Raw genomic sequence first — 26,717 nt, forward strand, 5'->3', positions numbered from 1 at the left:
GCTCCTTCTTTTGTTGTTGTTGTGGAGCTCCAACAGCTGATCGCCGTGACGTCACGCAGAGCAGCCTATCAGAGGGGACGGGTCTGGAGCGGCTCGACCAATCGCAGGAGGCGTTACGGGTTGTCACCAACACACGTGACTGCTACTTCCCCCCCCCTTCTTCTCCCTGAAAAGGGCATGACTGGGCAAAGAGCTCTCGGTCGGGAGGAGTAACAGGAGGTTTCTTCCTTAAAACACACTTATTGCGTAAGCATGCAACATGCAGGACGAGCTGCAGGGCTTCCTGTTGTCTGTGTCCACACGCCCTAACTCCACATTCACCTAGAACACTGTTCTAAAGTTCACACAATACAGTCGTAAAATAAAGCAAAATATAACAATAACATGCGTTGTCTCATATGCTGCACTGCTTCACTGTTAAAGGGGCAACACCATGTCTACCAACGTGCACTACAATTAATGCACAGCTATAAGAGAAACAACATTGTTCTCACACTTTAAACAGCTGCATTTTGTATTTTTGTGGATGTATTTTCTAAACCTCCTGTGGACATGTGTTTTAAATGAGCGTTTCTCTACAAACACTAAACAGAGCATCTGGTGCATGTGCATAAATGTTATAATTCTAATGCTACTGTAATGCAGTACAATGTAGTTAAAGTACTTAAAGTAAAAGTACTGATTGTGCAGTAAATGTTTTATATTATATTTTACATTACAGGTCATTTAGCAGACACTCTTATCCAGAGCGACTTACATTGAACTAAGTACAGGGACAGTCTCTGGAGCAGCTCAGGGTTAAGTAGCTTGCTCAGGGGTACAATGGTGGCAGCCTGGTGTTGAACTCCCGACCTTCTAGTGTTAGGTTTGGAATGCGTACCACTAGTCCGTCACCACCCACCATATTTGATGTTCCTGTTTCATTAATGTGTGTGTTACGTGTTCCTGTTACATTAATGTGTGTGTTACGTGTTCCTGTTACATTAATGTGTGTGTTACGTGTTCCTGTTACATTAATGTGTGTGTTACATGTTCCTGTTACATTAATGTGTGTGTTACGTGTTCCTGTTACATTAATGTGTGTGTTACATGTTCCTGTTACATTAATGTGTGTTACATGTTCCTGTTGCATTAATGTGTGTGTTACATGTTCCTGTTACATTAATGTGTGTGTTACATGTTCCTGTTACATTAATGTGTGTGTTACGTGTTCCTGTTACATTAATGTGTGTGTTACATGTTCCTGTTACATTAATGTGTGTGTTACGTGTTCCTGTTACATTAATGTGTGTGTTACATGTTCCTGTTACATTAATGTGTGTGTTACATGTTCCTGTTACATTAATGTGTGTGTTACATGTTCCTGTTACATTAATGTGTGTGTTACATGTTCCTGTTACATTAATGCGTGTGTTACATGTTCCTGTTACATTAATGTGTGTGTTACATGTTCCTGTTGCATTAATGTGTGTGTTACATGTTCCTGTTACATTAATGTGTGTGTTACATGTTCCTGTTACATTAATGTGTGTGTTACATGTTCCTGTTACATTAATGTGTGTGTTATATGTTCCTGTTACATTAATGTGTGTGTTACATGTTCCTGTTACATTAATGTGTGTGTTACATGTTCCTGTTACATTAATGTGTGTGTTACATGTTCCTGTTACATTAATGTGTGTGTTACATGTTCCTGTTTCATTAATGTGTGTGTTACATGTTCCTGTTACATTAATGTGTGTGTTACATGTTCCTGTTACATTAATGTGTGTGTTACATGTTCCTGTTACATTAATGTGTGTGTTACATGTTCCTGTTACATTAATGTGTGTGTTACATGTTCCTGTTGCATTAATGTGTGTGTTACGTGTTCCTGTTACATTAATGTGTGTGTTACATGTTCCTGTTACATTAATGTGTGTGTTACATGTTCCTGCTGCATTAATGTGTGTGTTACATGTTCCTGTTGCATTAATGTGTGTGTTACATGTTCCTGTTACATTAATGTGTGTGTTACATGTTCCTGTTACATTAATGTGTGTGTTACATGTTCCTGTTGCATTAATGTGTGTGTTACATGTTCCTGTTACATTAATGTGTGTGTTACATGTTCCTGTTACATTAATGTGTGTGTACATGTTCCTGTTACATTAATGTGTGTGTTACATGTTCCTGTTGCATTAATGTGTGTGTTACATGTTCCCGTTACATTAATGTGTGTGTTACATGTTCCTGTTGCATTAATGTGTGTGTTACATGTTCCCGTTACATTAATGTGTGTGTTACATGTTCCCGTTGCATTAATGTGTGTGTTACATGTTCCCGTTACATTAATGTGTGTGTTACATGTTCCCGTTGCATTAATGTGTGTGTTACATGTTCCCGTTGCATTAATGTGTGTGTTACATGTTCCCGTTACATTAATGTGTGTGTTACATGTTCCCGTTGCATTAATGTGTGTGTTACATGTTCCCGTTACATTAATGTGTGTGTTACATGTTCCTGTTACATTAATGTGTGTGTTACATGTTCCCGTTGCATTAATGTGTGTGTTACATGTTCCCGTTGCATTAATGTGTGTGTTACATGTTCCCGTTGCATTAATGTGTGTGTTACATGTTCCCGTTGCATTAATGTGTGTGTTACATGTTCCCGTTACATTAATGTGTGTGTTACATGTTCCCGTTGCATTAATGTGTGTGTTACATGTTCCCGTTGCATTAATGTGTGTGTTACATGTTCCTGTTACATTAATGTGTGTGTTACATGTTCCTGTTACATTAATGTGTGTGTTACATGTTCCTGTTACATTAATGTGTGTGTTACATGTTCCTGCTGCAGATGTTTTTCACTCCTAACGTCTTTATTAAATAATCTTCTGATGCTTCGTTGGTCATTTACATCCTTATAGTCACTTTATTGTTGTAGTAAATATCTCTGTTGTCCAGTCGTCCCAACGATTCATTCACTTCTGATACTTTAAGTATATTTAGCTGTTATATGTGCATCTTTCCTCAAACAGCAGAAACCATAGAAGAAGAGTTTGTGGGAGGATTCTAAAGATAAACATGCTGAAGGTAAAAGTGGTTGATTCTGTAATGAGGTTTGGTTTGACCTCCAGAGACAGCAGCGTCTTGTTTATAGAGGATGAAGCTAAAAGCAGATATGTGGGTCAGTTCAACGGGCCAGCGGAATGAAAAGGGTGACATTAAGGAGCCCCCCCCCCTGCCCTCCATTCAACTCATAATCTGGAGCAGAGGTCAGAAGCTTCAGACAAAAGGCTTCTGCACAGACTGCAGTCACGCTGTCGTGCATAAAACCATTACAACTTTAAAGATGTTTTTTTAATCTTCTGATTTTTAATCATCAAAACTTCATTTAGTTTGAAAGGAACACTTATATTATATTAATATTTCTCTGTACGTTGCATATTCTTTTTATACTTTAAACCTTTGCACATTAATCCTTAGAACTACTTCTAAACATATTTATACTTCTAATTTGCAGCTTTACTCATAATTCAGATATACTGTCAATCTTTCTATATTTGATATTATAATTATCTTAAATAGCTTTAATTTAAATATATTGTACACTTCTTGTAATAGTATTATGTAATATATATTTCTATTGTAATTTCCTTATACACATTATTTCAGATATGTTGAACATATTTTATAGCATTCCTTACAGCTAAATATTTGTATATTATTATGGAATTAGAATTTTCCTTTATTACACTTTCATATTAATCCAGTTGTTTTGTACATATCTTTATATTATTAATTTTATACTATTAATGTCATTTTGTCCTATACAAATATGCTTTTATTTTAATCCAGCACATATTTTTTATATTATTAATTTTACATTTTTAATGTAATTTTCTTTTACATAGCTTTAATTTAAATTCAGATATATTGTAATTTTTTTAATACTATTTCTTTCCTCAGATTGTTATATTACTTCTTCATGTGATAAATATAATAATGTAATATATGCAGCTTTTATTCTCAGATATATTGTACATATTTTCACATTGTCATTTTCTTTTATTCTAAATGAATATTTCTTATTTTTTGTACTTTTGTTTCATTTAAAGTTCTTTTGCTATGTTTATGTTATGCATCAATACGTGCGAAAGTTGTTTCTTTGTGGATCTGAAGTTTGTAGACTCACGACTTCCTGCTCTTCTTGTTTTCTTGGACCTTTGACCTTTGACCTAATAACTAAAGCGCGTCACATAAAAACCTAAATGTAGAAAATAAACTTCTGCCTCTGGTTGACGTAAATCAATCGTGTGAGGAAGACAGCCAGGACGCAGACAGACGGGCTCGTGATGCGTCTCACTGTCTGCAGCTTGTTGACTTTAATTTAACAACAGGCGTTAAACATGGCGGCGGATCGTTAAAATGTTAAACTCAGCAGGAATGTTGCATCGTGGGAGGAGAATTCTGATCCTTTCCTTTCAGGAAGCTTCCTCCTTCAGTTCATCACAAACATCATGTGGAGATACACGTTTCACTGACAGGAAGAAACTGTGACAAGAGCAATATTTACCTCTGAGATGATGAAGGAGAAGCATTTAAATGTGTAAGACAATAAGTCCATAATCTTTGCAGAGCATGTATCGGACATGTAAGCTAACAAACCTCACAGCAGAACCAGATGTGAACGCGTCCCTTGAGCTGCAGGGCGTTAAATCTTTAATTCAATGTGCAACAACTGCACTTAATTCAAATATCCCAAGAAGTTCCTCTCGTGTCGCAGCGTCTACGTTTCTGCACTTTAATGTTTTGCATTGTCGTAATATTTAAGATGCCTTGCTGCAGAAAGAGTTCACATAAAATGATTTATTTATTTAATATAGATGTTACGCGGGGTTTGACCTCTGACCCCGGCGGCGTCCCCTCTCCTGGAGTGTGTGCGGAGCTGCACAAATGAATCATTCAAGCTAACAAAACAGAAAAACATCCCATGCTGGAAAAACACACAGAAGCAGGACAACATGTTACGCTACATCTTTCCACATAACAAGGTCACACCTGCAGCGCTCTGACATCACAGCGCTGATAAGGAGTCCAGCACCTTCCTCGTTGGTGTTTCATTCTCACACCGTGTCCTATCTCCGACGTTACTCAAGCACACATCTGGACAGGAATGTCTTTTATGTTCCTGTGTTGATGCTGTTTAGACCGGAAACAGACATGAAGACACATTAATGAACAAACAACCTTCAACTTATGATAAATAAATGCTGCGGATACTTAAACACACAATATGTCATGTTCTGCTACTCTCTCAATCAAATCACAAACAAAATAACTTGTTGACGTCCGTCTGCAGCGAGCTTCAGCAGCAGAAAGGTAGAGAGGTAGGAAGGAAGGAAGAGAGGTAGAGAGGTAGGAAGGAAGGAAGAGAGGTAGGAAGGAAGGTAGAGAGGTAGGAAGGAAGGTAGAGAGGTAGAGAGGTAGGAAGGAAGGTAGGAAGGAAGGTAGAGAGGTAGAGAGGTAGGAAGGAAGGTAGAGAGGTAGAGAGGTAGGAAGGAAGGTAGAGAGGTAGGAAGGAAGGTAGAGAGGTAGGAAGGAAGGAAGGTAGGAAGGAAGGAAGAGAGGTAGAGAGGTAGGAAGGAAGGAAGAGAGGTAGGAAGGAAGGTAGAGAGGTAGGAAGGAAGGTAGGAAGGAAGGTAGAGAGGTAGAGAAGTAGGAAGGAAGGTAGGAAGGAAGGTAGAGAGGTAGGAAGGAAGGAAGGTAGGAAGGAAGGTAGAGAGGTAGGAAGGAAGGAAGGAAGGAAGTAAGGAAGGTAGAGAGGAAGGAAGGAACCATTTGGGATAGTGTAAGGACGCATATATAACATCTTGTTTTTACAGATTGGACCTTTAAAGCAGTTTGTGTTTTATTTTCAAAGTGAGGAAAACTTTATTTAAGGAAACGTTTGTTTTCAGGAGTTTCATGAATGAGACTGAAATTCATCATGTTGTCCAATCAGCTGTTATAATGAAGCACACACAGTGTTCAGTACTGTGTGTGTGTGTGTGAGTGTATGAGTGTGCGTGTGTGTGTGTGTGTGTATGTGTGTGTGTTTGTGAGAGAGAGAGTGGGTCATGAACAAAATGTCCCATTTGCCAACATAATAAGTGATCAGTGTCACACATCACATCCATCCGTCACAACAATGCACCGCGCCCTCCTGCTGCTGCGTCTTTACACAGTGTGGCTAATGTTTACCGTGAGTGTGTGTGTGTGTGTGTGTGAGAGTGTGTGTGAGTGTGAGTGTGTGTTGCACAATCCTGTCCTCTGTGAGCACGGCGGGGGTCAACGACCTCGTGTTGTTGCCACTAAACACTTATTGAGTAACGTTTGTTCTCACCTTCAAAATGATCAAATATAAAGAAATTAAAAAAGAACATTTACTGCTCAACACATTTATAAAACTAAAAAAGATAAATTACAAACGGAATAAATATAAAAATAAATAAATTCTACGAATAAATATACAAAATATTCAGACAAATATCGAAAATATGACATTTGTTTTACACCGAATTAATCATGTGACTCTGTCCACGCACGCGACCCTCGTCTGTGCTGCTCCGACCCTCCGTCTGTGCTGCTCCGACCCTCGTCTGTGCTGCTCCGACCCTCGTCTGTGCTGCTCCGACCCTCGTCTGTGCTGCTCCGACCCTCGTCTGTGCTGCTCCGACCCTCGTCTGTGCTGCTCGTCTGTGCTGCTCCGACCCTCGTCTGTGCTGCTCCGACCCTCGTCTGTGCTGCTCCGACCCTCGTCTGTGCTGCTCGTCTGTGCTGCTCCGACCCTCGTCTGTGCTGCTCCGACCCTCGTCTGTGCTGCTCCGACCCTCGTCTGTGCTGCTCGTCTGTGCTGCTCCGACCCTCGTCTGTGCTGCTCCGACCCTCGTCTGTGCTGCTCGTCTGTGCTGCTCCGACCCTCGTCTGTGCTGCTCCGACCCTCGTCTGTGCTGCTCCGACCCTCGTCTGTGCTGCTCCTCTGCAGCTCATAAACTCTTAATTAACAGGGAATCAGAAAACGCAGCGTTTCCTCTCCAGCAAATAACTTGAGGAAGAAAGTGAGTCAGCTGCATGAGAAGTGAGCCACCACTTTAAATATAAAGATATAAAGATATAATATATAATCTGATTATATAATATATAATCATTATATTATAAATAATCATATTATATATAATCATTATATATAATGATTATATATAATGATTATATATAAAGAAATATAAAGAATCCGTAAATAACAGAAGTTCTTATTTTAATCCAAGTAGTTTTGTTGCGTTTCAACTCACAACCACGTGTTTAACTTCTACTGAAGAACGCAGTTTAGCTGCATGGAGGCGGTTACAAAGTGTGCAGGTCGACGGTGCGGCCCGTGTTGGAGGTCAGAGGTCGAGTGAACGCTGCAGTACACTAAAGGTGCAGTGACCTGCGGGTGAAACCTCGGTCTCCGCTGACCTGGAAGTCAAAGCAGACGGCATGAGTCTGCACTAACAGCGCTGAAGCATCTGACGCCGACATGAAGCTGCCGAGTCAGCGGATTGTTTTCATCTCACACTGAAAAACAAGCATTTCCAAAATCACACCGTGTTCTAACCTCCTGTAAAAAGACACAGAAGTAATTATTTCCACACATAAAAACACCAAACCAGCAGTTTTGGTTATTGTGTGCATGTTTATTACACACACGCTAACCTCCTGATATAACAGGTGTCCTACTCCACTGACATGAGCATGTTGACACGCAAACACGGCACTTTATAACACCAGCTGTTTCTGCAGCAACCTTTCAACTTTCCTAGTCGAGCAGATTTCTCTCGCCGCTGCTCAGATCCTCCTCGCGACACATTTGGCGAATAATTCAGACCATCAGGGAAAAAGCAAGAAATATAATGAAATGATAACTCTTCTGCTAACAGCACAACCAGGAAGCTTTTGGAGCTCGTGCTGCTTTTATTTATTTAGTTTTTCCACCGTCCGTACAGTAACTGCAGAGAGCAGATCCTCTTTACTAACTGGGGATAGGAAACTAAATGCTGCGCTCTTCCTGTTTTGGTTGCACAATGGTTTATTCTACATCCCTCACGTTGTGCAATCAACATTTACTTCATAGTGAGAAGTTAAAGCAAAATAAAACTCTGACTACTGCCCCTTTAAACATCTCAACTTACTCCAGAGCTTTGAATCAAATCTCCCCGTCTTCTTCAGCGGGAGAAGCATTAGAATACTTCCATGCTAACATAAGACCTGTTAGCATGCTAACGTAAGACCTGTTAGCATGCTAACGTAAGACCTGTTAGCATACTAACGTAAGACCTGTTAGCATGCTAACGTAAGACCTGTTAGCATGCTAACTTAAGACCTGTTAGCATGCTAACGTAAGACCTGTTAGCATGCTAACATAAGACCTGTTAGCATGCTAACATAATACCTGTTAGCATGGTAACATAATACCTGTTAGCATGGTAACATAAGACCTGTTAGCATGCTAACATAATACCTGTTAGCATGGTAACATAATACCTGTTAGCATGGTAACATAAGACCTGTTAGCATGCTAACATAATACCTGTTAGCATGGTAACATGCTAAGTTAGCCAAATAAGCAACTTTTGCCCCATAATTGCAAAGCACAGAAAAGCAATAGAAGGAAAGAAGTTCTGTTTTTTCAAGTTGCTAACACGGCGACAGACTTTTTAAAATGTTTTATTTAAATTAGCCTGAAAGTACCGATTCCCCTCACGTCTAAAACTTATCAAAAGTAAATCTGTGAGTGGAGTTGAGCTAAGACACGTAAGAACAAGTGTCGAAACTAAATCCTGATATTTACATTTATTTATACGTTTAAAACCCGCTGATAAAGAATGTCTCGGGGAGCAAGAAGACATCGTGATGAGATACAAAGTTCTACAGTTTAAATTCGTGGCATCTTAAAGAAAGTTGTGCTTCTTTAATGTTCTTTATGGGATGTAAAAGTGCACATTAACCTCATCGTTGTTTTACATTCAGACGGAGCTCAGTGCATAAAGAGAAACATGTGAAACTCTGTTGATAACAAACTGTCACGGTAAGAGTTCAACGTTCATCTGTTTACGTGGCAACGAGTTGAAAACATCCTCGGACCAGAAGCCTGACTCATGAAGTTCAACTTCGTCCGTTTCTCCTTGCAGCTGGTTTCTCTCACACACAACGCTGAACTGTGACGCCTGCAGGCGTAAGACACAGAGTGTGTACGAACAGATAGAGGCTTCTTTAAAGGGCAACTTCGGGGTTTTCAACCTGGACACTGTGTTCCCATGTTGTTGTCTCTTAGTGAATAATGGGGACAAGTTTGGAAGTGGTTCTGATATTGAGTGAGAGCGCTGCAATGTCTCCTTCCACCTGCAGTATGTCCGTCCACCAACAGTTTATAAAAATGACCGGACAGAGAACTAAAACGTTTTCCTCTTCCTCTCGCTCGATCCTCTCTTTGTCTCGCTCAGGGAGAAAACTCGTTCTGAACTCTCGATATTCGGCCACGACATTAAAACCTGTTCTCACGCTGAGCTACGCCGTCTGTTCTCCAACACGACTAACTGACACCAGCGGCTCCGACTCTCCGTCGTGTTCTTCCACCAACAAGTCACGTGACTCAATAACAGACCGAGCGGATCGAGTGGGACGCGAAGAAAGACCTTTTATTTCTCCACTTACAACAATCTGAGGCGTCAGCGACATTTAGCAGCTGCAGCGCTCTCGCTCAAAACTGCACCAAACTCACTTGTTGTCACTACGACTAAAAGAAAACGTGAAAATAGGGTCCAGGTAGAAGAATACCAAAGTTAATTATGCATTTTCAACTTGTAGTTTTAAACACATGGAGACATTTTGCAACATGTTAAAGTAACTTCATATAAAAATAACGGCCGGACTTGCGGCTTTAATTGCCGTTAATCTTTCTGACTTGTTGAAGTTTTATTCTCTAATAACGTGACCATGAATATTAAAGTGTCTCTTTGGTCTTCATCGCTACTTTTGTCCTCGTCAGGATTACGGGGAAGCTCCCGAAGCTCAAAGGTGGCAGGACACACACTCTCGTGGTTCAGACCGCTGGCTGGAGGTCAAAGTTCATCAGTTTCAACGCCAACAAAGTACCTGCAGCAGTTTGGGTTCCTAAAAATAAATAAAACTTTGACCTACTTTCTTTCATCTTCGAATTAAAAGGCTGTAAACAAAAAAACATGTAAAAAACTGTTCTTTCTTTAGCTTCCTATTAAATGATCTATGTCCCCCCTGAGCGGCGTCCTCCGTCCCCCCCGAGCGTCCTCATGCGGCGTCCTCCGTCCCCCCCGAGCGTGACGGAGACCAGATTTCCTCCTGAGAGTCCGAGTCGTCCAATCCAAAACCGGATTTCCCGGCGTCTGCTCCGGCACGCGACGCGGCCCCGTTGATGTGGGTCAGCGGGACGTAGGAGTAATCTCGACGCCGAGGGAAGTGAGCGCCCGCCGAGCCGCGGCACGCCCGCACGAGGTGAACCAGCAGGCTGACTGACAGCAGAGAGGTCAGAGTGAAGGTGACCAGCAGCCAGGAGCGCCTGAGGAGAGACGGAAACATGGAGGACGTCACATGAAGCCGAGCGCTGCTGACACTCAGGTAACATCCAGTGACATAAAGCCACCAGGCGAACGAGTCATTAAGGGAATATTAATGTAGTCACATTTTATGACCTTAAATAAAGTGAGTTACTGTGTTTAAATGATTAACTTTCTTTAATGAATATAACTCGTCTGTGACTGCAGGACAATAAACACTTTAACAGTGAAAATGGAGTCAGCAGCGGAGACAACGTTCCCAGAAGTCTTCAACGCACTTTAAACCTGCTCCAATCATAAGGCTTAAAAACAGATGAAAAGATCCATCTGTGACCAGAGTGCCCGTCCACAAAGCGCCTCCCAGAAACCTTAGCAACAGCTCACAAGTCCTCACTTGCATGAGAAAGGGAAGGAGGCTCGTGAATGCGCCGCGGAGGGACGAGGAGCCAAACGGCGGTCCGCGTGGCCTCGCTGTTCAACGAGCCTCCATTAATCAGAGCAGGAGACAGAACGCTTGTGTTCATGGAGAGAATTATTCCCCGTTAAATATCTCACGTCAAACTGTGAAATGTCGCAGTTCATGTCGGCTGTTTGTGATTTCTCATCATCGACTTTATTTCTTCATGTATCGAGTTATTATACTTCACTGTTTACTGATCAGTCCAACATAAACTTACATGTTCAAATAAATAACTTCAGAGACACAAATATAAAGTGCACCACGAAAAATATAAGCAAATAAAAAAATCTTTCAAAATACAATAAACTAAGAATTACAATAAAAAATATATAAATTAATGGAAATAAAAACTACGGTACAAAAAATTAAATAAAATTTAAAAGTTACAAAAAAATGTATAATAGATAGATATCTATCTCTATATAATCTATATATATATAGAATCTATATATATATATAATATATATCTATATATCTCTATCTCTATCTCTCCCTATATCTCTATCTACCCTCTATCTCTCTTTCTCTCTATCCATCTCCCTCTTTCTCTCTCTCCCTCTCTCTCTCATTTTCATCTTTTCTATCTCTCTTTCTCTCCTCCCTTATCTCTCTTTCTCTATCTCTATCTTCTTCCTCTATCCTCTTCTCTCTATCTCTCTCTCTCTCTCTCTCTCTCCACCTATCTTTCTCTTCTTCCCCTCTCTCTCTCTCTCCCTCTCTCTCTCTCTCTCCCTCTCTCTCTCTCTACTCTCCCTCTCTCTTCTCTCTCTCTCCCTCCTCTCTTTCTCTCTCTCTCCTTCTTTCTCTCTCTTTCTCTCCCTCCTCTCTCTCTCTTTTCTCTCTCATCTCTCTCTCTCTCTCTTTCTCTCTCCTCTCTCTCTCTCTCATCTCTCTATCTCTCTCTCTCTCTCTCTCTCTCTTCTCTCTCTCCTCTCTCTCTCTCTTCTCTCCTCTCTCTCTCTATCCTCCCTCTCCTATCTCTACCCGTATTTTCCTCCGCACTATAAGGCGCACTTAAAAGCCTTTAATTTTCTCAAAAAGCGACAGTGCGCCTTATAATCCGGAGCGCTTTATATATGGATTAATTCTGGTTGTGTTTACTGATCTCGAAGCGATTTTGTGTGGTACACGGCGCTCTGTCAAAATGTTTTAGTACGACCTTTGTAAACTACAAAGCCGCACTGTGCTGCCTATTTCTATGTTTATAGAGTTGGGACATGTTTTTTGACTCAGAGTGAGCGCTCATTGGTTTGTTGGTTTGCTGGGGGCGTGTCAGAGTGAGCGCTTCTGCTTTGCGAGGATCTTTGTTTACGGAGCTGCGAGATCAACACGTGGAGCAGAGACGCTAAAAAACTGTGTTTGTGTCTGTGATGCTTGAGCCTTGGAAACTATTTGTCTTTTTACGAAGTAAAATAAGAACAGTAAAGTCAAGAAAGCAAACCTTGCATCTTTATTGGAGGACTTTTGCATGTTAGCTAACTGTCTAGCTACGCATAGGGATACGCGCTGTACTTGCATAACACGCACCGCTTGCAGCATTACGGCTACCGTAGTCAGGAGCGTCGCGGAGTAATACATTCTGTGCTTCACCATAATATTACAGTGTGTGTGTATAAGGACCCCAAAATGGCACCTGTCAAGAGACGCTTACGACGCGGACTTCAAACTCAAGGCTATCAGTCACGCAGTAGAACATGGGAATAGAGAGAATTCAACATTAATGAATCAATGGTACGGAAGTGGAGGAAGCAAGAAGATGACGTTTGATTTGGCGGTATCAGACTGTTTTTTTTACGTGTTACAACTGAACAAGGTTGGGAGTTATTGTGAATACGCTCATTAACGTTTGAACAATGTTGAGTTATTGTGAACACGTTTAATAAAGTTTGACTGACTGACTTATCTGACTGTTTTGTTTCGCTTAATGCGCCTTATAGTCCGGTGCGCTTTATATATGAAAACAGATCGAAAATAGACCATTCATTGACAGTGCGCCTTATAATCCAGTGCGCTCTATAGTGCGGAAAATACGGTATATATATTTATATATATATATATATATATATATATATATATATATATATATATATATATATATATATATATATATATATAAATATATATAAATATACGACATGTGTTTCAGAGGCTGAAAAGAAAAGACAACGTTTGGCTGGCAGATGGAGGATTTCACAGCTGATGGAGAATATCTGCATCTGCCAACTAAAGACACAAGAAATAAAACTTCCTATTCCTTCTAAACGGTCCTGCTCTCCTCATCTTACACGTACACCCATCACGTTTCTGAAGCTTCATTGAGCACGACATGAATGACGGACACAGCAGAGGTGAAAAGGTGAGCGGCGAGGGCGGGGTCACGGGACTCAACCTTTGACACTTACTCTGTCAGACGAGGCTGCTCTCTGTGAGCTTCTTCATCTCGTCTCCAAAATGTAAACATCTGTTTGGCTAGACAATGTCCAGCTGTGGAGAGAAGAAGAAAGAGCTGTGTGAATACGTTTGTTATTAAAAAAATACTCAAATTGTGGAGCCGGAGGAGATGGGTAATATTCAGAGGAAAAACCAGAGATTATAGTCGTTAATTTAGTGGAAGAAACTTGGAAATTCTCTGAGATTAAAAGTATAATAATATTTTAGAAGATTTTCCAAAAATATTTTCATTATATAAAAACGATTTCCCAACTCAGAGAGTGGTATCATCCCAGGAGCACCTGAACGCACCACCAATGAGCGTCAGAAGTGCTGGTGGGTCGAAGCTGTAAATATCGGCCCCTCCACAGATGTTTACTAACAGGTTTGGTTGGACTCCACTGTGCGAACAGAAGAGTGAGAGCTGGATGTGGAGTTTGAGGAGCAACATTTCCAGTGGACACAGCGCTGCTCTGTTTGGACAGACAGCAACAAAGACTGAACTGTTTTTACTTCTGCTCTGTGCAAACATTTGCTAAACCTCAACACACACACTTGATGATCAACACTGACAGACACACACACACATTGAGGTTGATACACACACAGGGAGTGTCACACATGGTCAGTGTCTCCATCGCACGTTTCTCTACTTACACTTTGTCCACATCACCAGGTTTCCCTTACAGTATACACACACATACAGTATATATATATATATATATATATATATATATATATACATACTGTATGTGTATAGTACAATTATCCTACTTATTTTAAAGCAAAAACTCTGACTTGTGGAGTTTCCTGAAGAGCAGAGAGATGCTAAAGTAAAGCTAACTGCTGCTGACAGTAGCTGCTGTTAGCTAGTTAGCTGTTAGCTGTTAGCGCAGATAGCCGTGCTGCCAGGAATGGGAGCTCGGAGCACCGGGGGAGTGTTGGTGTTTACACCGGGAGCAGCTTTAGACCTCTGGGAGGACGATGTCTTCAGGTTATCAGGGGCATTTTTATTTTTATTTGTATTTTTGCTCTAAACTGAAAGAGTAAAATGCTCCTCTAGCAGGTGGAGAGGGAGAGAAGAGCAGCATGCATGGGAATGAATTGCAAATAACATATTTGAATATATTTTGCACTTTTTAAGTTGCAAAATGTGTCGCTTAGAAATAAAAAGTTGCCAAAGTGGCTGAACTTTGAGTGTGTGTGTGTGAGTGTGTGTACCTCTGTGTACGGTGTTGTTGGTCTCTCCTCGCAGGGTGGTGTTACAGCTTCCTGTGTGCGGGTCACATGGACACTGGTCGTCACAGCGACACTCCTGAGCACAAGACGGACCGAAGGAACCCAGAGGACACACTGACACAGAGACACGTTTAACGTTCAGTGGGATCATTTAACATTCAGAATTAAAACAGACAAAGTACGACGTAGTTTTACATTGTTCACAGGTGTTGCCGTGGAAACCAGAGGGGCACGCGCAGTGCCCGTGGACGGCGCCGCAGGAGCCGCCGTTAACACAGACGCAGGTCTGATTGCAGCCGTCACCGTAGAAACCAGGGAGGCACTCTTTAAACAAAACAAGAAATCAATGTCACACGCTGTGGTGCTTTGAGCTACATGCTAACATCTGCGTAATAACATCTGCGTAATAACATCTGACTGCTAACATCTGCGTAATAACATCTGACTGCTAACATCTGCGTAATAACATCTGACTGCTAACATCTGCGTAATAACATCTGACTGCTAACATCTGCGTAATAACATCTGACTGCTAACATCTGCGTAATAACATCTGCGTAATAACATCTGACTGCTAACATCTGCGTAATAACATCTGACTGCTAACATCTGCGTAATAACATCTGACTGCTAACATCTGCGTAATAACATCTGACTGCTAACATCTGCGTAATAACATCTGCGTAATACCATCTGCGTAATACCATCTGCGTGCTAACATCTGCGTAATAACATCTGCGTAATAACATCTGCCTGCTAACATCTGCCTGCTAACATCTGCGTGCTAACATCTGCGTGCTAACACCTGCCTGCTAACATGCTCAGTGTCTGGACTGATGTGATGTAGCTTAATGTGTTAGCATGCTAGTTAGCTATAAACACAAAGTACAACTGAGTTGAAGATTATTTTCACACCACTGTTAAATAAATAAAACTGTAAAAATACTGAAGTAAATCTCAGATTAAATTAAATACAGGTGCATCTTTTAAACATGCCTAATGTTTTTTTATATACGTCTAATATTGTTTTTATATTTCTAATATTCTTTATATATTTCTAATATCTTTATATATTTCTAATGTTTTTATGTATTTCTAATATTTTCTATATATTTCTAATAATTTGTATGCATTTCTAATATGTCTTATATATTTCTAATGTCTTTATATATTTCTAATATTTTTCATATATTTCTAATATTTTTTATATATTTCTAATATGTCTTTATATATTTCTAATATGTCTTTATATATTTCTAATATGTCTTTGTATATTTCTAATTTTTATATATTTCTAATTTTTCATATATTTCTAATATTTTTCATATATTTCTAATATGCTTTATATATTTCTAATATGTCTTTATATATTTCTAATATGTCTTTATATATTTCTAATATTTTTTATATATTTCTAATATTTTTCATATATTTCTAATATTTTTTATATATTTCTAATATTTTTTATATATTTCTAATATGTCTTTATATATTTCTAATATTTTTTATATATTTCTAATATTTTTAAAAAGCTGTGAAGAATTAAATCCCGTTAGAGAGTAACGGTGCCATTTCATTGGGCCTTTAAAATTTAAACCCAGAGACAAAAATGTACCTCAATGGTGAAGCATAAATGTTTATTTCCCACTCGCTTTCACCACAATGTATGTTTTTACCACGAATGCAAAATATCTCAAGTCTCACTTTTCTGTCATCCCATATATTTATTCTTTACTCCCAAAGAATAAGTTCTTCTCTCTGACTGGACTAACAAGAAAGTAAGTAAGCGAACTAAGAGGTGTTGCTGGAGGACCCCGCACATATCGTCAGACCTCTACAGTTGTAAATACTGGCTGCTTGTGGTACAAAAGTTGAAGGTCGTTCACAATGTCGCTCTCCTGTCAGTAAATCAGATGTTAAAGTATCTGACTTTCAGCCAACCAAGTTAGCAGTGTTTGATCTTTTCTCTCTATTGGTCAACGGTGAAAATGTGCGTGTCAAAGTTCAACGAACTGGACGAGACATTCCCGTTAACACTAATTGATTTTAACACACGTTTTAAATGATGATGTGCCGCTTTATGTTTAGGTTAAGGTCAGGGTTAGTGTGTGTGTGTGTGTGTGTGTGTGATTACCTTGGCTGCAGTTCTCTCCTCTCCATCCAGCATCACAGACACAACCATCTGCACCAGACAGGACACAGACATGAAACAACAACCAGCGTGTGGACGAAGTATTCGGATCTTTTACTAAAGTATAAGAAAACAATAATAACCCTGGTTCTGAGCTCCACCTGTACACTTACTGGTGGTGCAGACACCGTGGGGACCGCAGGCTGCCGGAGAACACACCAGGGAGTCACACGCGGCGCCCTGCCAGTCCTCCTGACACCGACAGCGTCCGGCCACACAGTCTCCGTGTCCGCTGCAGTCTGCCGGCCGGCAGCGCCGCTGGTGGACACACAAGACGGTGGAGACGGGCCGAGCACAGCGCCACCTGCTGTCTGATTCACTGGAACAGAGACCGAGGGGTGGAGAGCATCAGACACTATGAAGCAGGGTCAGCGCTGAGAGGCAGCCTGGTGTCAACGTTTATCACCCAGACACACACACACACACTCACATTCAAACACACTCATTTCCCAGAGTGACAGGAATCACACACACAACACACACACATCATCACACACACACACACATCATCACATCACACACATCATCACATCACACACACACACAACACACACACACACATCATCACATCACATCACACACACATCACCACATCACACACACATCATCACATCACACACATCATCACATCATCACACACACACATCATCACACACACACATCATCACACACACACATCACACACACATCATCACACACACAACACATCACACAACACAACACACACACACATCATCACACACAACACATCACACAACACAACACACACACACACATCATCACATCACATCACACACACATCACCACATCACACACACATCATCACATCACACACATCATCACATCACACACATCATCACATCATCACACACACACATCATCACAACACACAACACATCACACACACACATCACACACACATCACACATCACACACATCATCACACACACAACACAAACACATCATCACACACACACAACACACACACACATCACATCACACATCACACACACACAACACAAACACATCATCACACACACACATCATCACACACAACACACACACACACACACACACACACACCATCTCACACATCATCACACACATCATCACACACACCACATCACACACCATCACACACACAACACCCACACACAACACACATCATCACACACAACACACACACATCATCACACACAACACACACACATCATCACACACACAACATCACACACATCATCACACACATCATCACACACAACATCACACACCATCAAAGCCACAACACCCACACACAACACACATCATCACACACAACACACACACATCACATCATCACACACAACACACACACATCATCACACAACACACATCATCACACACAACACACACACATCACACACAACACACACACATCACATCATCACACACAACACACAACACACACATACACACATCAACACACACAACACACACATCATCACACAACACACACACACATCATCACACACAACACACACAACAATCTGTATTAGTGCTTCCTTTGGGGAGACTCAACACTTCGCTCTGAGGCATAAAACTTAACATTTAAAGGAAATTATTGTTGCATTTTCAAATTTCCAACGGTCCTTGAACCCATCCTGTGTGATGAACCAAATATAAGCTTAAAATAATTATATTTCATCAAAATCATTTCATTTTGCACTGATCCTGTACAAACATTAACTTCTGCACTTCTCTGTGCAGCTCTGAGGACATCAACAGTCACGAGTAGAGAGGACGAGAGAAGTTGTTGTAATATGTATAGCCCACTAAATAATAAAATATATAGAAACATTGTGTATATATAGATTCCACTTTGTTTTTACAATTTTTGTAAAATAAATGATAAACGAAATTCAACCCGCACTTTTGAGTTCTTCCTACTTCTCGCCACGATTTAGCCGTTTCATTAGAGGTGCAGGACTTTATTACCGCAGAGGCCACAGAGATGAAAATGAGGTTTAAACTCAAAACATCCGTTGTATGGATGTCTGTAGTCACAGCTGTCATCGCAGAGCTTTAAGGAGGAGATGCAGAAGGCTGCATGTCTGGAGGGGGAAGTGTCTCACCAGTGATCAGACGGGTAGCTGGCCAACGAGCCGTCCCTCACATAGGTGGACGAGCCGCCTCCATCCAGATTGATGGCGTTGACGACTCCGTAGCTTTTCAGAAAGTCAGCCAGCTCCCACAGATTCATTCTGCAAACACAAAACAACAAAGATAAGTTCGGACTGAAAAGGGAAAAGATGGAGAAAAGCGTATGAAACTTCTGAGCCTGCGCTGCACTCTGAGATGCGTTCGACCTCGCGTTAGTCATATTGTTTTAACTTATTGTCTTATGATGATTTGTCCATTTGCTTGATTTTAATTATTATTTTATGGATGTTTTACCTTCTATATAAATAAAGTTTATTATTAATGTTTTTAAATATTAGTGTAGCCTAATCTTTATCTGCAGCTGTGCACAAACACCGGCTTTAAACACAATGAAAAGACATGCAAAGAAAATACAATGTAAATTAGATATATTAATTGATGTAATATTGTGCTGAACAGCATCCGTGTCATTAAGCAGAAACTAAACTGAATGTGAAAATGCTGAAAGACAAAGTCTGTTATTCATGACACACGTTTGGTCCTGTGGGACGTTTACTGAGGGCAGCAGACATGTCAGGCCGGATCATTAAATCAACACCCCCGAGCTGCTGCAGGACGGAGGGATCAATGCAATCGATTGGTGGAGCGATCTCAGCGGGTTGATGCTGTTGGTGTGTTACAGCATCTCACAAACGAACTCTGAAGAGGTCAGCTGGTTTTACATGCTCTAGCACCTCCCTCCTCCACCAGCATCACTCCATCTCACTCTGGTTATCTGTTAAAGATTTGTACAACTCATTAACTAAAGCTGGCAGCTTCTTGTAGACCTGTAGTTCAAAGTTCATTCATAACGTTGACATTCGAATTATAAATCAACATTTGAAAGCTTTTCTGTTCGTCTGTTGACTCTGCACAGCTGCAGATAAAGATTCTTCTGCACTATTAGTATTAAACTTCATAGAATTAGACTCCAAACTTTTACATTTTATTTATTAGTTTATAGTGCAATACAACAAAGAAACGCGAATAAAAACGACGAAGTATCAAGAAAGTTACATTCAGAAAAACTCAAAAGGAAACAGTAACAAACAAACAATAACAAACAGTAACAAACAAACAAACAGTAACAAACAACAAACAGTAACAAACAAACAAACAGTAACAAACAAACAAACAGTAACAAACAACAACAACAAACAAGAACAGTAACAAACAACAACAACAAACAAGAACAGTAACAAACAACAACAGTAACAAACAACAACAACAAACAACAACAGTAACAAACAACGAACAAACAACAACAGTAACAAACAACAACAACAAACAAACAACAGTAACAAACAACGAACAAACAGCAAACAACAACAGTAACAAACAGTAACAAACAAGAACAAACAAGAACAGTAACAAACAACAACAGTAACAAACAACAACAGTAACAACAACAACAACAACAGTAACAAACAACGAACAAACAACAACAGTAACAAACAACAACAACAAACAAACAACAGTAACAAACAACGAACAAACAGCAAACAACAACAGTAACAAACAGTAACAAACAAGAACAAACAAGAACAGTAACAAACAAGAACAGTAACAAACAACGAACAAACAGCAAACAACAACAGTAACAAACAGTAACAAACAAGAACAAACAAGAACAGTAACAAACAACAACAGTAACAAACAACAACAGTAACAAACAACAACAACAAACAACAACAGTAACAAACAACGAACAAACAACAACAGTAACAAACAAGAACAACAAACAAACAACAGTAACAAACAACGAACAAACAGCAAAAAACAACAGTAACAAACAACGAACAAACAGCAAACAACAACAGTAACAAACAGTAACAAACAAGAACAAACAAGAACAGCAACAAACAACAGTAACGAACAAACAACAAAAAGGGGAGAGAAATATATCAAATTAAGGGAATAATGTTTAGCTTAGATTTCCTAAATGTATTATGCATATATTTAGGAGAGTGTGTGTGTGTGTGTGTGTGTGTGTGCGCTCTCTGGCTGGGGCCCAGGGACAAAGAGGTGCGGGGTTATAACCGGAGCGGGACAGATCGGGACAGCTGGGTCAGGGTCTATTAAATGTATTTATTCATTATTTTTATTTGTTTGCTTTTATCATGTTTTCCTCTTTTTTTCAACTGTTTGTTGATCTCCAGTCTAATCTCCAGATGAACCTGATGACAAACTCTGATTCATCTGACGACATGAAAGAGTCCTGGATCAGAGCTGAAAAGGATCAGATTCAATGTGATTTGTGCCGTTCACAGTTATAATAAAATTATCTGATTGAAGCCACTCGGCCTGCAGAACGCAGCCTGTTGTCTCTTTCTGCCTTTATGTTCGGCTCAGCGTGCAAAATCAAACCCTGCATATTTAATTCCGACCTTTGTATCGACTCAAAGGCCTGCGAGTGACTTTATGTTCATAGAATAAATTATAAAACGTTTTCTCTGCGCTCTTTCCTCCCCGGGGAGGAAAATAAAAGAATATAACTTCCTTTCATTCATCTATCTGCGTAGATGTTTGGATGTTCTCACCCTCTCACTTCAGTCTGTCCATCGATCTGAAACAGGATCAGTTTGCCGTCGGCATCGTGGCCGACCGCCGTCCGGGCCGACACCACGTCCACAAAGGTGCGAAGTTTCCCTGTGAAAGTACGAGAAACAATCAACTCTTCAAACTTCAGAATCGCAGAAGGTTAGTGTAGCTGCTGGAGTATCAGCTGGACACACTGTGGAATATTAATCTCAGTTTAACCCTCTGAGGAGACGAAGAAGCCCTAAAAAATTACTTATTTCATTGTTTACTTGCTTTTTCATTAATTAACGTTTATCCCAATTATATCTGGGACAATATATATCGTCCAACAAAATGAGATTGTGACGGGCCAGGAGGCACCATGGAGAGAAAGTGTGGAATAAAAAGACTTTATCTCTTATTGTTATTAGTCACCTGTGTGACCTTTTACGGCATTCACTCAGAGGTGTATCCTGACTGGATAGCTGGGAGGTAATCTGTGTCATTCAAAAATAACTTTATTCACAAACTGAAAATCAATTAAAAACTGAAAATAAAAAGGAAATAATGTTGCTCGATTTAGATGATACAATGTCGGCCATGAGTTCACACAGAGCGGAGGTCAAGGTTCAGGGTTATGTAAGCAAAGACAGATCAGTTCTGGGAAAACTCATCCTTATTTATTTTACAACGTGTGTAACTATAAAAGGCGTTTGCACACAAACAACCGTGACATGAACTTTGCTTTCACTGTTTAGTTGGAGTCACGTCAGGTCACCGGCTGTGTGTGTGTTATGTAAACACGACACGGCGCTCTGAGATACAGTTACACCTCATTACTGCTGACCTGGAGCTGATCAGGGGACTGAAGCTGGACAGGGGGGGGGGTTATTGAATCTTAACCCCAGATTGCATTTATCTTATCAATTCTTATCTCTTGTTAAAGATGATCTGATCCAGGCTTCGTTTCAACAGATAAGCACTTTGAGCGTCAAACACTTCGTTTCCTGCATTCTGGGGATTCTGTTCTGCACCAGAATCTGGAAGTGTTTTTATACATGTGAAAGGGGAAACACAAACGTGAGGCAGCATGCGACAGTTCACTAGAGAACTAGAATCACCGGCTCACGGCTGTATCCCTGCGCCAACCGGTCAAGTTCCAGTTTACACGTCCGTCCAGAATGTCCTCACTTCATCATCTATATATAATTAGCGTATGAATTCTTGAGGAATGTCCAAGAACGTGTTTTGATAGGTCAGTGACCTTTGACCTTTGACTAACAAATTCCAAGTGGACGTTTGTGCCAAGGCGTTCCTGCGACACGGCGTTTACTAGGATGGTGCAGACGGACGGACATCCTGGAAACACAACGCCTCCGGCTGCAGCGGTGAATTATAATGAATTGCTTTCAAATATTTTTCTCCTTTAGATCAACTTTTCTCATGTAACGTTCTCGCTGCTGAGCCAACACGACTCTTCTTCTTCCTCCTTTTGTGTCTCTTGTCTGGGGAAGTGACTGAACAAACCGTCAAACTGCTCGCTCTGGATTGGACAGAGTTTAGGGAAGTGGCTCTTCATTAAAAGGTGGAAAAGAAAACCTTTCGCCTGGAGCTCAACGTCTCATTCAGGACAATTTAAACTCTTATTGTCTCAGTTTCTTCTTGCGCCTTGTGTTATAAATGTGGGAGGATCCCCTCGTACTTCCTGTAGTGTGTAACCGGCTCCAGGTCGGATCAGAGCGCTGTTAACGCTTTACCTGTGGGGAGGGACGGGGCTCCCTGGTTGCCTATCAGCAGTCTGTCATGAAATGCGGATGCATCATCATTCATATCTACACAACCAATGTTAGGATTCAATTATTTTCGTACCCGTCTCCTGTGTCTCGTCGCACTCGGCCTTCAGACTCTGGTTGATGTAAACTTCGCCGTTCCTCAGCAGCCACACCACGCCGCTGACCAGCTGGACGAACGGGTTGGACTGGTCCAACACGTCTTCCTGCGACAGATACCTGGAAGGGGGGGGGGGGGGAAGAGACTGGTTACCACCATTAGATGGAAGAATCTGACTTTTCATCTCGTGTCATCAGTGCAACATTTCAAAGTGTCCAATTCATTCAGGACCAAATACCTGCACAACTCATTAACACATATTTGCACGTATGGAGCAAAACGCAAACAAAGATCAGCTGACCCCCACAGCTGTCACAGGAATACACCCAGTTATTGTGGGACGCAGTGACGCTTAACTAAAGGAATAAAGATAAACCTACATGTCATGTTTGGAAATGAATGAGAAGTAAAACAAGAGAAAAATGAATGAAGAATAATGTTATTACTCTTCCCTCTCGCTGCACAACTTTAATGTCATCAACTCAATATGAGAATCGGACACAGAGGGGCAGATTCAGCGTGTTTAAAGCGGCTTCGTCTCATTCTCAGAACTTTAACCCAAATCCAATTGTTTGTTGGCAGCCGGTGCAGTTACACAACTGAGCGCTGTGACCTCTGGTTATTTTTACTCTGATAATATTGCCTCAACTCGGGCTGAAGAATCTCCTTATATTACCTCACATCACCTGATCCAGAGTCAGGTCTGTGTGTGTGTGTGTGTGTTAGATTGTTGGTCTGTGAGTGTGTGTGTGTGTTAGATTGTTGGTCTGTGAGTGTGTGTTAGATTGTTGGTCTGTGAGTGTGTTAGATTGTTGGTCTGTGTGTGTGTGTGTTAGATTGTTGGTCTGTGAGTGTGTGTGTGTGTGTTAGATTGTTGGTCTGTGAGTGTGTGTGTGTTAGATTGTTGGTCTGTGAGTGTGTGTGTGTGTGTTAGATTGTTGGTCTGTGAGTGTGTGTTAGATTGTTGGTCTGTGAGTATTTGTATGTTAGATTGTTGGTCTGTGAGTGTGTGTGTGTTAGATTGTTGGTCTGTGTGTGTGTTAGATTGTTGGTCTGTGTGTGTGTGTGTTAGATTGTTGGTCTGTGAGTGTGTGTGTGTGTGTTAGATTGTTGGTCTGTGAGTGTGTGTGTGTTAGATTGTTGGTCTGTGAGTGTGTGTGTGTTAGATTGTTGGTCTGTGAGTGTCATCAGGGATATGATGCGTCACAACCGTCTAAGATAAAGTCACCAAACAGAGATGGGTGTGGTTGGAGCGAGGGTGCAGGAAGTGGGGCGGGTGGGGAAGGGGTCCGATTTTGTGCATTCAGAGGACACACACATGCAGGACAAACTAAAACTAGTCACACCAGATCGTGCCAGAAGCCAATATGTACAGACATAAAGGAGAGAATGTGGAAGTACTTAAAGATTCAAAGGCTCTGTTGTGACACATTAACCGGGTGTTTCAGGATTTGGGTTTCTGTTGCATCATGTTGGAGTTTTAGAGATAACTGAGCGCAGGTTCACTTGTTCATGGTTTACAGATAGTGTGAGAGCGTGCAGGTTTGTTTGCATGTTGACCTCAAAGCTTTATAAATATCCTGTTCTATCCTCGGGGAGGATTCAAGGAATTACTTTCTATTTCTCGACATGTTGATGTTCAGTGAGCAGTGTTTGAAGAAAAGTTCCATTTGTTGTTTTTCATGTGAAAGCAGGTGAATGTCTTTGGACTGGTGCAACAGGGAGTCACGAGGGCCTTGAACGCATCATCTGTGGCTTGTTTTCGTAGTCCATTAAACTGAAGCAGACGTTATAAGTTACTGGTCCATGCAAACAGGAAGTGACTAAACTAAAGGTGGTTTACTTCAGACTAGAGCCGAGAGCAGGAACGTGAGGAGACGAGAAGCAGAGAATGAGACTGAAAGTAGTTTTGAGTTTATGCAAAATGTAGTTTCTGTTTAAAAACTCGTTCCAACCCTGATGACAGCTCTCCTGAGGAATGCAGGCCCACGCCCTATCACAATACAAGCTGTTGGCGTGCTGACTGTAGGAATAGGTCCACAATCAGCATGAGTTTGCGTTTCACTGAGCTAATTAACATAAAACTTACCCGAACACCAAGCTGCCGTCCCTCCTGATGCCAAACTGTGCGTTCTGCACCCCGCCGCTGTCCTGCACCGCCCGGCCGTCGCTCACCACGTTGCCCAAACACTTCCCCGACCTCGTGTCGAAGAAGCCGGCATTCTGGGCGTACAGACACCCGGCGTCCTCGGCCGTTTCCTCCACCGAGGCCCTCCGACTCACGCTGCAGCCGCTCGGCCCGCCCGGCTCCAACACCGACACCGAGCTCAGCGGGTCGTGGACCACCGTCATGTGACCTGCGAGCAAAGACGCACCGAGACGCTTCAGGGACCCAAAGTATTTTTCAGTTTGCATAAATGAATCAGAGGTCAGGGAGTAAATAAACAGACGGAGGTTCAATACATCAGATGTTCATCCAACAAACATCAGATCCAGATTCAGCACAAGGACTCCGTCACTGACCGTAAACCCATCTGGAGCTTCCCGCCACGGAGGAAACGAACACCGTGGACTCGGCCGCCGGCAGCCAGCTGTGGTTACCGGAGGGCCGCGCCTCGTGGGTGGCGTTACCGTGAGTGACGGACTGACAGTCTCTGACACGGCGGTGAGAGTGGGAGGGGCCGTGACCACGGGCGTACGGCAGCAGGACATCATCGTCCAGAGAGACTCTGTGAGGAGAGACGATGAAGAAAGACTGGTTTAGAGTGTGTGTGTGTGTGTGCGTGTGATGAGGAAGAAGCCGTTACATTCTGGAGCGGATCAGAAGAGGTAATCCGGCTACAAAGAAGTCTCGTCACTTTTGTTTTAATTAAAGAAAATAAATAACTACAGTTAAAAGACCGACAGCTGTGGAAACTCTGCAATCAGAAATAAAAACAATAAGTGATGTTAAAACTTTCAACACTAAGATGAAACTTAAACTAAGATGTGTGAACACTGAGATATATGGCTTTAATATTTATGTTCTTAATTGTTGTTTCAGTTACTGGCTGTTTGTCATTTATTGTTTTAATTGGTAAAAAACAAAACAAAACTTATATATATATATATATATATATATATATATATATATATATATATATATATATATATATATATATATATATATATATATATATATATATATATATATATATATATATATATATAAAATA

At 41.0% G+C, this 26,717-nt stretch overlaps 1 protein-coding gene across 3 annotated transcripts in view; it reads right to left on the reverse strand.

Moving 5' to 3' along the window:
- Nucleotides 1-5,708: 5,708 nt before the first annotated feature.
- The window catches only part of LOC115021408 (N-acetylglucosamine-1-phosphodiester alpha-N-acetylglucosaminidase-like), a 26,647-nt gene continuing 5,638 nt past the window's right edge, over nt 5,709-26,717 (reverse strand). Inside the window, exons 2-13 of one of the 3 annotated variants that reach the window (XM_029451854.1) lie at nt 26,026-26,231; nt 25,592-25,859; nt 23,482-23,621; nt 21,633-21,741; nt 19,026-19,154; nt 17,028-17,233; nt 16,858-16,905; nt 14,919-15,047; nt 14,706-14,837; nt 13,457-13,538; nt 6,966-7,021; nt 5,709-6,910 (exon numbers count right to left, since the gene is read on the reverse strand). In XM_029451854.1, the coding sequence (XP_029307714.1) occupies nt 6,546-6,910; nt 6,966-7,021; nt 13,457-13,538; nt 14,706-14,837; nt 14,919-15,047; nt 16,858-16,905; nt 17,028-17,233; nt 19,026-19,154; nt 21,633-21,741; nt 23,482-23,621; nt 25,592-25,859; nt 26,026-26,231 (1,870 nt within the window). In that variant the 3' untranslated portion in view covers nt 5,709-6,545. Of the gene's footprint in view, nt 7,022-8,713; nt 10,597-13,456; nt 13,539-14,705; nt 14,838-14,918; nt 15,048-16,857; nt 16,906-17,027; nt 17,234-19,025; nt 19,155-21,632; nt 21,742-23,481; nt 23,622-25,591; nt 25,860-26,025; nt 26,232-26,717 lie in introns of those variants that run through there. The other 2 variants (XM_029451853.1, XM_029451855.1) reach the window with 2 other exon arrangements.

Source organism: Cottoperca gobio, chromosome 16 (genome assembly GCF_900634415.1).
Source record: "Cottoperca gobio chromosome 16, fCotGob3.1, whole genome shotgun sequence".
NCBI classification, from domain to species: Eukaryota; Metazoa; Chordata; class Actinopteri; order Perciformes; family Bovichtidae; genus Cottoperca; species Cottoperca gobio.